The sequence below is a fragment of the Gallus gallus genome, chromosome 22, assembly GCF_016699485.2.
Source record: "Gallus gallus isolate bGalGal1 chromosome 22, bGalGal1.mat.broiler.GRCg7b, whole genome shotgun sequence".
NCBI lineage: Eukaryota > Metazoa > Chordata > Aves > Galliformes > Phasianidae > Gallus > Gallus gallus.
The window spans coordinates 485,079-497,130 of NC_052553.1; the positions used below are offsets into that span (position 1 = coordinate 485,079).

A 12,052-nucleotide genomic window follows, 5' to 3' on the forward strand; every position below is an offset into this window, starting at 1 on the left:
GGGTGGAAACGCTTTCTTATGAGCTTCCTCTGAGCACTGCTTATTGTTTCCATCTATCCCAGTGGCGCTGGAGCAGCATTGTGCTCTTTGATTGAAGCATAGGAAAAAGTTTCGGGGATTTCTGGGGTGGAAATAAGCACTTTGTGAGCTCAGTCCTTCCTTACTGGAACATGGGAGTGCACTCTATTGCCATGCATGTGTTGTCAGACCCAATAGCAGAGCCAACACATCCATAGGGGTTTTTATACCCCAAATCCTCCTCTTCACCACCACTTTTTGCACTCCTCTGGCACAGGAAGGATGCAATGTGTGGGATCCTGGTTTTATCTTTCTTTTCCCCCTCATTTTGGAGACTAAGTGCAAAGATCAAACCCTGCTCATGTCCTGACTGCCATTTGATTGTTCACCCCTCACTGCTCCTCCTACTGATAATCTGAGATAATGTGATGATGCCCATTTCTAAGTAGCTACTTTCAAGAGAAGAGCTTTTATTTTCCTCTACCCAAACTCCTACGGGAGCCCCAGATCCCCATGATGGACTTCCTGTGGTTTCCCAGCTGCTTGCACTCAGGAATAATCATCTGTTTAGTGCCAAAAGGTTCTTCTTTTTTATTATTATTTTTCCTGGAAAAGCATGAAAAGGAGTCACTCTGGGGGTTTTCTGACACATCACTTGAAGACCAACACTTACAGTGTCCTTGAGGAAAGAGGGCATTGCAGCACAATTAATAGCATAGAATCACAGACTCATAGAATTGCCATGTTGGAATGGGACCTGTAGGGATCATTGAGTCCAACTTCTGGCTTTCTCAACCCAAATCACTTCAAACAAAAGCACCATTTGGCCAAAGTCCCAAACTCTTCACTCTTTCATTGTAATTTTTAAGCTTTGCTATATTCCAGATAGCTCAATAACGGTGCTGGGTTTTGTATGATGGGAGAAGAACTCGAGGTTTAAACAGGGAGAAGAAGAAGTCCTCAACTGAGAAGAACATCCTCAACTGTTGAATTGGCTTTAGTAGAAAATGTTTGTTGGATGGCACCGGAACCATTTGTGGAAGAGGGGGGGGGGGAGAGGTTAATCAGATCTTGATTTTTGGCTAAATTCAGTGTTAAAGGGGATTGATGTGCCCAAAGGATGGGAGGAAGGGTCAGAGAGGTTTCAGGTTGGATATTAGGAACAATTTGTTCTCAGAAAGAGTGGTGAAGCATTGGCACAGGCGGCCCAGGGGGGTGGTGGGGTCACCATCACTGGAGGTGGTCAAGAACTATGGAGATGTGACACTGAGGGACGTGGTCAGTGGGCACGGAGGGGTGGGTTGGGGTTGGGCTTGGGGATCTTGGAGGTCTTTTCCAACCATAATGATTCCATGATTCTAAAGGGCAAAAAATGCAGCTTTTGTCTGCAGTGTAACCCTGTGGAGTGCTTCGTAGAGTAGGGAAAGAAGAGGGAGAAAAGGAAGAAACTTGGGAAAACAGACAACACGAGCAGGATGTCACCAAAACCAGTGGATGGGACACGTGGTCATGAGATGGCCAAAGCCAGAACTGCACGGAGGAGGCTCCAGCACCTTCGCTTCACCCGCTTTAATATGCACCAGACGTCAAACAATTAGAAAAATATTGGAAAGTAAAACGCAGTGCATGCGCCGTTACAAATATACAAAACAGTCGTGTCTCACAAAGCACACATTGCCTCCAAGTCCCGATATCTTTTCTTTCTTTCTTTTCTTTTTTTTTTTTTCTTTTTTCTTTTTTCTTTTTTGCTGAATATACTGAAAGTGTATCTCCACTTAAGTTACAGCGACGTGAAAATCGTTTAGGACGGTTGGGTATGGCCAACGGTGGCATTCAGTGCCCACATACATGATACATATTAGCTCTACGCGGTGCGAGCAGCTTGACACGTGTAACTTTACATATGCTACAGCCTATGTACACATCAGCAGCAACTGAAGCACAAGAAGCAATAGTTCCATTGGCTGCATCGAACAATTTGCTCACAGGAGGTGGATCTCCAGCATCCCCTTGGCGTTCGTTCTACTCATGCCTTTTGCCATTTCAATCCAGTTGAGCTGATTCAAGTCCTTCCCTGCGTGCTTGATTCCCCTTTGGCTGCATTTTAGCATCCTTTGGGTTTTGGGGCTGATGGCAAACGATGCTCCCATGGCTGATCTGTGCGAGATGCACTCGTTCTCTATCATACATTGAAATAAGCTTTTGCTCAGTGTTACTTTTTGGGCATTTAGCAGCGCTCCCTTCCTCTGGGCAGGCTATAAAAGGGCAGTGAGGCTCAGCTGGAAGCAAACCATCATGGATTGATATGATGAGCCCAATCCCAAGCTGCTGTGGCTTCAGCCTCACTATTCCCAAATCACTCTATTTTGGGGGCGCTGCGGCAGGAGGTGTTTGCAGCATGCAAAATGCAGAGCAGGCAGTTCCTATCTACACGGTAGGGTTGGGATTGGCAGATTAAAGAGCTACAATTGCACCTCAGTAGCCCAGGGTGTTGCTTGGGACGCCCCAAAACCCATCAGCCTCCATGGGACGTGTGGCTGCCAAGCACCTCAGCTTGGGGTTGGTGTGCCCTGGGGAAAGGCGCTCTGCTGTCACTGGGGCTAAGCAGATTAGGTAAAACCCTGCTTGTTAGCAAAGAGGATTTTCAGATACGCTCTTGCAGGGACAATAAGGGCTGGACGAGCCCATATCTCCGCCCCAGAAAGGAAGAGGAGGAGGAAGTGGTGAAGGCCATTTTTTGGGCATCCCACTCCACCACCAGCAGCCGTCCTGCCACGACCAGGACAGGACAAAATCCCCTCCCATTTGCCCAAATCAGAGCCTGCGGGGAGGCAGCGGGGGGACATCTTCACCAAAGATGGACAAAAGCGAGGACAAGGAACACCCCATGGGTGGGCACGGGGACACGATGTCATCTCACTGCCACAGGGCCGGGGCACGGCATCCCATCAGTGCATGGCAAAAAGGGTGGTGAGGAGGAGGAGGAGGACGGCGAGCCAGGTGTCAGCAGGGTGCAGCTGGATGCCCGAGGCCAGGCGGTACTCGCGGTACTGCTGCACGCACATCTCGCGGATCACCTTCGTCACCACTTTGTTCTCCATCTCCACCTCCGTTTGGTTTGCTGCCGCCACAGCCTCGGAGGTGTTCTTCTTGGCAGCAGGGCCAATGCTGTACTCAGTCACTGTGATGTTAAAGCAATCGGCCACGAAGACGTCCTGTGGCACGGGGCTGCTGTAATCCCGGTAGTAAACCCGGTTGGGATAACGCGCCGAGTTCTCACTCCACCATCGGTACTCATCGGGGCTATCGAAGTGGTAGTTCATCCCTGACATAACGCGCCCCATGGCGTAGCCCCCCAAGCCCCCCACCACAGCACCCGCCGCTGCTGCCCCCGCCACGTGCTTGAAGTTGGTTTTGGGGGGTTTCCATGGCTTCTGGTTGTGGTAACTTCCTCCGCTGGATGGGTTGTAGCCTTGACCCCAGCCTGGGTAACCTGGGTTATGGGGGTAGCCAGGGTTCTGGGGGTAGCCGGGGTTATGGGGATAGCCAGGGTTGTGGGGGTACCCTGGGTTATGGGGGTACCCTGGGTTATGGGGGTACCCTGGGTTATGAGGGTAGCCCGGCTGGCGGGGGTAGCTGGGCTGGCGATGGCTCCCGGCGCCCCAACCCCCACCACTGGGTTTGCCTTTGCCCTTCTTGGAGAGGGCGACGTCGGTGCAGGCGGCGAGCAGCAGGGCCAGCAGGCAGCAGGTGGTGAGGAGCCTAGCCATGGCTGCGGGCATAAGGACACACACTGTTAGGGCAGTGAGCAGAGACCCCCCTCCCACCCCCACCCCCACTGCGAGCATCACAAAAATCTTCCACCGAAATCAAGCATCATCCCAAACATCATCCCCTTTTGGACAGATCTGGGCTTAAATGTTTACCCTTCCAAAAAACCCTTGTATCTCCCTCCTCCCCGTGCTTGCAACCTCCTATACACCTTCCCATGAGCCTCAAATGCCACCTCTGCTGCTAACTGCAATCTTCAGCATTGGGTTTTCTGCCAAAGAACAGAACTCAGCATGCTTCCCAAGTCTCTGTTTATGTTCAACAGCCCTTAGCAGAGCACCAGCTGCTGGCATCGCTCTGGTTAATGCATTTGCAGCTCTTTGCTTACTCAGCACTCTGCTGCTGGCATTGCGGGGGCATGCAGGGCTGCCAGGAGCCCCTGACACTGAGATTGGTGGGAGGGCAAAATGCCACTGTCCTGAGCTGTTATCTGCCCAGGAAATGGAGCAGCTGTAATGGACACCAACTCTGGAAAACATCTCTCCAGCTGAAAACTCTCCCCTGTGAAGGTGCATAGGTCACCACGTTTCTGAAGTCCAGCGGGGCAATGGGCTGAGTGTGCTGCCTGGCTCATCTCACAGTGAGAAATCTTACTGCCCATGGTTTGAGCCTCAAGTATGCTATTTTTTTTTCCTTTTTTCCTTCCCTTCCCCCTGCCTTTTTTCCTCCCTTTTTTCCCCAGTTTTTTTCTCTCTTTTTTTTTTCCTTTTTTTTCCTTTCTTTTTTTCCTTTTTCTTCCTTCCCCCCACCCCCTGGGATTAATGGTTACCACTAATCCCAAAGACAAGTTAAATACAGATAACAGATGACTCCCTCATGAGACACACTGACCATCCCTCATGAGACACTGCCTCTGACAGAACAACTCCTTCCTTAAGCCACAACCTTTTCCAGCTGCCTATTATAACTATGGCTTCACGCTCCACGAGCAAACAAACCAACCCCCCTCCCTGTTCAGATAACAACATCCTTTTTCCCTCCCAGAAGAATCAGAGCATGGGGGATGCACTGCCCTGGCCCTGTGATGGGGGGACATGGTCTTGGCTGCTGCTTTATTGCTTTCTCCATCCCTCAGTGCCCACCCGAGGATGAGATCAATGACTTAAAAAATTAGCCGGCAGCCATGATCAAAATTCAGATGGGCGAATGCTGCCGTGTGGTCCCATAGAAGGACTGGGGGAACTACGTGGAAGAAATAAAGCAGAAAGTTGACAGCTTGCCTCAAGGTGTATGATTTCCCGTAGCAAGGGATGGAAAAATAACCCCGAAATGCAGCGCGGATGGAAACAAGTTTTGGCAAAGCCCTGGGGGTTTTCCTGCCCAGCAGTACCAACCTGTTTGTGCAATGGTGTTGGAGCTCTGATAAACACAGCTGGGGTTGGGTTGTGTTGGCACTGCTAATTGCTGAGCCCTAATAAATGCAATTAAAGCCCTACACGCAATGGGGAATGGGGATGTTCTTACCTCGGGGTGAGGTCTTGGGGTCGGTGGTTGCTTCCTCTGACTCACAGATATTTATGTATGAGCGATCCAAGAAGCCTTGAATGGAGATGGTAGATTAATTCGGGTGATTCGTGGCATCGGGCACCGTGAGGAGGGTTTTATATCTGTGCCATAGTGACAGCATGGCAGAGGGGAAGAGGAAAATGGAGGATGTATGAAGCAACCCTGAGCAGCAATTATGTGCATGGGGCCTTGGCTCTGCGGAGGAAATCCAGCACTGCTGCCAAGATCACAGTGTGGTGGGGCCTGGAGTGCAGATTTGGGAAGGAAAGGGGAAGGGGAAGGTGGAGGAGTGCTGGGTGTGGGGAAGATGCACTGTTTGCAATATGATGACGAGCTCGCCCTGCAGTGCTGGGAAATCCCGTCTCTGGGTTGCAAAATGAGGGCCGGGGGGATGGACAAAGCACACAGACACTCCCTGATAACCCCCAGCTCTCAGAAATCGCCCCCTTTTTCTGCACCCCAACACAGGGGTTGCACCATTTAGAGCCACTGGGGCCCACGGCGCTGAGTTAATAAAACCCCACGGTCAATATAGGGGTGGGGGTGGGGGGAAATTTCCCACTGATATCAGCGTGAAATCAGCCAGGAGCGGACGAGCAGAGGCGAGGAGCAGAGCTGCCTTAAGGCAGGCAGCTGAAATCTCTATTTTTAGGCATGGAAAGGAGGGCAGCCCCCATACCTGGAAGCGATTCAACCACAAACAACCATGCTGTGCCCGCAGTTAGCAATGGCTCCGCTGTGCCCCATCACCTCCCACAGCCCCCGGTGGCTCCGTGCCCCCAAACCAAAGCCCCTTCCCCAGCACTCACCGTCACCGCTCGGCTTGAGATGATCCAGATCCAGCGTAGGGGGGGGAGAAAGGAATAAATAGCGAGAGGGAGGAGCTGGCTGCCGAGCAGCCCAACCCCACGCAGCACAGCCAGCAATCTTCCCTCTGAGAGCGCGGCGTTTGGGTTCTTCCCATCCTCCCCCAAACAATGCAAGATAGGAAACCGCAGCGCCTGACTGCTTTGTTCAAGAGAAGTTTGCAGTCAGTTGTATTCGAGAGAGATTTGTGGAAGAAAGGAAGTGGTTGCCATATGAGTCTACTGTCTCATATGAGATGTGGTATCAGTTGAGGGGTAGAGGATAAGATAAGCTCAGGCTGACAGTGAAAATGATCTTTAAGGTTGGAGAAGATCTCTAAGATCATCAGTTCCAATCACTGACCCTTCCCCACCAAGCCCATTGAGTTATACAGTTGTAGAACCGTTAAGGTTGGAAAACACCCCTAAGGTCATCAAGTCCAACCATCGATCCATTGCCACCATGCTCAATGAATCCATCTTCAGAGTCTGCTGTGCTCTGGATGAGTGAAACTCCTGGGCACAGTGGTTGTGCGTTTTGTGCTTAATGGAAAGAAGAAACTTAAACAAATTAAAAATGATATGTGATGCTGATGGCAAGGTTTTACAGCCCCCACTATGGGAGGATACATAACTACAGTGCACTAAAGGCCAAGTGAAACTCTGCCATAGCCATTATGCTCATCCTTTAGGTCAGGCTCCAATAAAAGGGTTGAGTCCAGAGCACCCAGGGGACTCTGCCATGATGACCAGGAGATGTGATTGCAGCTTGGAACTCATTGCACCCAGACTGGACTTGGCACAGTCGCCCCAGCAGTGCTCCCAGCACTGGATTACGCAGCACATCTGGCTGTAAAGAGGATTCCCAGCTCCGTGCTCTCTGTTCTCCTCTGTCCATCTGGATGGATTATGTTAAAAAAAAAATAAAATTAAAATTAAAATCACTTCTGTTTGGCTGTAAAATGGGTTGCGTTGGGTGTTTGGCTCTGTGGGCTTGACATACATTGGAGATCCCAGTTGCAAACAGAGCAGGAGCAGCCTATGAGTTTGTTTTAAGATACCATGGAAGTTCACAATGCTAAAAAGACCCAAACAAGCATGCCCGCAGCATCTCTCCAATAGAGTCATGTTGATTATTTCTGCAGTGTTCTCTGCTTTCAGGGTCTGAAGATGAAATTTCTCCTGTCAGCAACCCGAGAGCTGTATTGATCCCTGCTGGAGGTCCACTCTTCATCTTCAGCCTCAGCCACAGCTCAGGTGGATGCAACAGTGTTAAGTGAGGGGGGAATCGGTGCCAGGTTAGAAAGCATTAATGGGTTGTTTTTCTCGTAACAAATGGAAAACAATGACTTTGTTTTAATAATGAGAGCAGCTGGGAGAGGACCCAGGGTCTATCTAACCCTGCTTCATTGCTTCTCATTGATTTTTCCCTTTAATTCATACACAACCCTTCTGTTCACATAATGCACTCACACAATTCTTGCTTGCTTTTGGGGAAAGCCACAAATGCAAGGGAAGGCATTAAGACAGTTTGGTTGAGGTTTGCTGGGTTTGTGTTTCGGAACAATATGGCAGGTTTTGTGGGTTGGATAAGAGCACTGAGTTCCACAGCCCATCACCATCCCACAGTCACACCCTGGAGCTGGGAACATATCAGCTGAGAATAAAGGGGGAGGGAAGGGAGGGGAGGATAAGGCAAGGCAAGGCAAGGCAAGGCAAGGCAAGGCAAGGCAAGGCAAGGCAAGGCAAGGCAAGGCAAGGCAAGGCAAGGCAAGGCAAGGCAAGGCAAGGCAAGGCAAGGCAAGAGAAGAGAAGAGAAGAGAAGAGAAGAGAAGAGAAGAGAAGAGAAGAGAAGAGAAGAGAAGAGAAGAGAAGAGAAGAGAAGAGAAGAGAAGAGAAGAGAAGAGAAGAGAAGAGAAGAGAAGAGAAGAGAAGAGAAGAGAAGAGAAGAGAAGAGAAGAGAAGAGAAGAGAAGAGAAGAGAAGAGAAGAGAAGAGAAGAGAAGAGAAGAGAAGAGAAGAGAAGAGAAGAGAAGAGAAGAGAGAGTTCATTTGAGGTGGACTTTCAAGGATCATCAAGTCCAACTGATCACGTCAGGGCTAACCAAAAATTAAAGCACATCACTGAGGGCACTTATCCAAACACACTGACAGGCTTGGGGCAGCAATCACTAGAATGCACTCTGAACTCTCCAGTGCACTAATGTGCACAAACAACCATCCCTTAATGTCCATGGAGTAGAAATGAAGTGTGTTTTTGCATTTGCAAATTGGTTTGTTTTCTGGTAGTGCTGCTGAACAGTCTCTTCCTTCAAAAATGCTCTCCCCTGGGGTTTACTGGTGAAACAGACATCTCGGTGGTTGCTGGCTCCTGCCTTGATAGGAGTAGAGAAAAAGCAATTTGAGAGTAAGTAGGGCAACATTAGCTCAGGGAAGGTAAGCACCAGGGCATCTGCACCACAGTGAAACAGTTGCCACTTGGTTAGCCTTCATTTTCAATGTCATTCTGATATTAAAAGTAATTTAAGATCAGTTAGGGGATGTTGCACAGGATTTGGTTGCTCACAAAGGGTAAAGCTATGCTGGGGTTTGCATCCCTGGAGCCTAAACTTGGCACCATGTAATGATGCAAACAGCCCAGCAACGCATCAGGAGAGGAAACACAGGGGAAAAGCAAGCAAAGCAAACTTCTCAAGCACCCTCTTGTGATGCTTCCAGGACTTTTTTTATTTAAACAGATAAAGCCAAGGGCTGAAAAAAGAAAATATATCAATGCCTGCCCAAGGAGAGGGGAATACCAGCAGCCATGGTGTCCATGTTTGTGCCTCCTTTGCTTCGCAGGTCCCAACAGTGCCTCCTTGCAAATCTCTCCATGGGGCTCAGGCTCTTGGGTGATGCTGTGGGAAGGAGGCTACTACTGGGGGCACAGCATTGAAAACATTTTCCTGCTTTTTGCAGCAAATGAGTCAGATATTGCTCTTATTGTGTTTCCAAGCCACAGCTCCATCCTTCAGTAGTAGGTTTGTTGAATGAGTGGAACATGGAGAACACACTCACCCTCTATTTACTATTAGACATCTTAAAAGAGCTCTAAATGCTCATTGACCTGATGCAATCTGATTAGAGGTGTAACAAGCTCGGTGTATCTCTGCTATTCCAAGCAGGGACATGTGTAAGCTCCTTACAGATGGGACCATCCCTCATTGCAGGCTGATGACCTCCCAGCAGTGCACTGCTGCCAGCAATAGATGTGGGAATTGATGGAGAAACTGGAGGGATGAGTAAGTCATGATACTTCCAGGATTTTGCCATTTGATTCTGGTATTCAGTTTAAATGCATGCTCTGGATAGGTGCCATGGACACTTGGGATCAGTGTCTTTGGGGTGAACAATTCACTGCTGTGCCCGGAGCATGAGAGTGTGGAAGAAGCATAATTCTTAGCAGAAAGAGCACATTATGTCCTTTTTTTCCTCAATAACAAGCTTGTTTGTTGGAAAACACGAGGGCAGCCAGCATTCGGGCTCTTTCAAAGCTCTGTAAAGCTGCAGGAACAAATACTTGGTCAGTGATGCTTTCATCCAACTTCCCATAACCTTATTCATAGCCTTCCCCAAGCAGCGCAGGGCTGCCCTGTTGGCTCCCCTGCAGGAAAATGTGAATCTCTCTCCTCTTCATTCAGGACTGGTTGTATCTGACTCACCAGGAGGCTTTTCTTCACCTCTCCCATTTATTTTTAGCTTGCAATCCCCTTGGAAGGCATTCAGCAATGGGAGCACGAGCAGCTGATGTAGCGCGGCACTGAGGTCACCTCCTTAAAAACAATCCAGGGCACACCCCAAGAGGGTGAAGGTGCTCTCATTGCCATCGTTTTCACATCAATCATCCGAATACCATTCCAGTTCCAGCCCAGATATGCATCAGCTGCATGCTGAGAGCTTGCAGGGGCTGGCCAAAAGCTGACGTATGGCAACGTCGCATCCCATCACCCTTCCAACGGGAGGCTCATTAGAAGCATAGGATGGCTTAGGTTGCAGGGGATCTTAAAGATCCCTTAGTTCCAGCCCCTAAGCCCTCCAACTCATTCCTCAGGGCTGCCTCTGAGATGGGGCAGAATGTGACAAAATGTTGGAGATGGAGAAATGTTAAAAAGTGTAAACTTTCATTACCTTTATTTTCTCTTCTGTATTTCTTTCCTTTCCTATGCATAGCTTTGGTCCAGCTCTTTGCTCCGTTTATTCACCAAGGACAGAATCCAGCTCTCACTTCCTGTGGTTTCTAATTCAAGAGCTCAGGGAGGATGAGATGATTAAACCCACTTCACTCACCAAATGGGTGTGCAAATCCCCTTAACCCCTTTTTCTCCCTCTCCCTGCAGATAAAACTTTCCAGGGCCATCACTTTGCTTTCTGCCTTTCCCATGGTTGAGTGTTCACCCCCTTCCCCTCTTGATGTCAATAAGATAAAGCAAAGACATGCAGAGCTTGGGCAATGCACACCTTTGGGTGGGAAATTATGTAGGTTTTCAGCCTTAGGGTTTTTAATACTTTGAGTTTCCCACATGATGTGCACATTTTGGCACATCTTCCAGCTGGGAGGTTGACCCGAGATTCATTACAAAGCTTTCCTTTTTTCCTAAAGCAACAAATGAAAGGCTCTTTGTGAGGCTTGTGCTGACGTTATGTACCAAAGAGACACTCTATACCAAAGGGATATTACATACCAAATACTCGGAGATATTAGATACCAAATCTGCTCCATACATTTCATACTCTGCCCTTTTATTTTGGCAGGGGAATTGCTGCTGGAGGAAAGCTTTGCCATCCCTGCATGGGAGTCAGAGCCAATAGCCATGCTTTGGTGCAGGGAAGGGATCAGGGAGAGGAATGCAGCTCTGAAGATGCTCCAGATGCTCACACGGAGTTGTCATGGGCACAGTGCTCCCCATAGGCATCTCCATGGCTACCTCAGCACTGAGCAGTGGGGATGTAAGTGGTGCAGAAAGCACAGTAAGCTCAAAGGCTGCGTGCTCCCTCCCATCCAGGAGCACTTGGGATCATCCAAAAGGTTTATCCTTGGGGAGGTTGGCTGGTTTTCACCCAGAGCTTGAAGGCAGCTGAGATCTGCAATGATTATTATTATTATTCTGAGTGAAAAACTGAGATTTTTAGAGTCTCTCCTCATGTGGAGTTTCTACAGTGGGTGCACTGGGCTGAAGATGAGACTCAGAGGTTTTTAACCATCCTTATCCAGTGTCATCAAAGAGTCATAGAATCACAGAATCATGAAGGTTAGAAAGACCACTAAGCCAAGTCCAACCCCACCCCACCATGCCCATTGACCACGTCCCTCAGAGTCACATCTCCACAGCTCTTAGACCAGGGAGGAGCAAAAAATGCAGGCTAAGCCTTCAGTTTTGGGTTCAGAAGATGCTGACCTGTAAAGAAATACAGCCAGGGACTTGAATGTCCAATTTATGGCATTGGTGGCTTTGTGGTGGGAAGCGCCTGCATCGCTGCAGAATCTTTCATCATCCTCAAAGCACTTTGTCCCTATCAGCAAGTTATTTTTTACAAAATCCATCAAGCAGTTGACACATCTGTGCTTTCCAAATGAATGAGGGTTTCCCCATGTTTCCCCAGCTGAAATACTCTCTGTTTGGTAACAAACAGAGAAATGCCTCATTTTATGCATTATTAAAGGTTGATTGCTACCCAAAGCCAGCAACAGCACATAAAATGCCCGTGTTATGCATTATGTGATTCAATGAACTCTTACCAGCTCCTGGACTTAGTGCTAATGGCAATGGGGTAATAAAATTGATGTTAAATATGCACAGAGCCATGATGGACTGG

At 48.8% G+C, this 12,052-nt stretch overlaps 1 protein-coding gene across 2 annotated transcripts; it reads right to left on the reverse strand.

The window, feature by feature from the left end:
* Nucleotides 1–584: 584 nt before the first annotated feature.
* PRNP (prion protein) lies at nt 585–6,196 on the reverse strand. Of its 2 annotated transcripts, none has more exons than NM_205465.3 (3): nt 6,165–6,196; nt 5,314–5,388; nt 585–3,790 (listed from the first exon to the last, which is right to left on the reverse strand). In NM_205465.3, the coding sequence occupies exon 3, from the start codon at nt 3,786–3,788 to the stop codon at nt 2,967–2,969; it is 822 nt and encodes a 273-aa protein (NP_990796.2). In that variant the 5' UTR covers nt 3,789–3,790; nt 5,314–5,388; nt 6,165–6,196; the 3' UTR covers nt 585–2,966. The 2 variants fall into 2 exon arrangements, with proteins under 2 accessions (NP_990796.2, XP_015152786.1); XM_015297300.4 differs by having other exon boundaries at nt 5,314–5,456.
* Nucleotides 6,197–12,052: the final 5,856 nt, after the last annotated feature.

Excerpts from the sequence above, each read along its gene's own strand:
- PRNP (NM_205465.3), bottom strand. The coding sequence starts at position 3,788 with ATGGCTAGGCTCCTCACCACCTGCTGCCTGCTGGCCCTGCTGCTCGCC.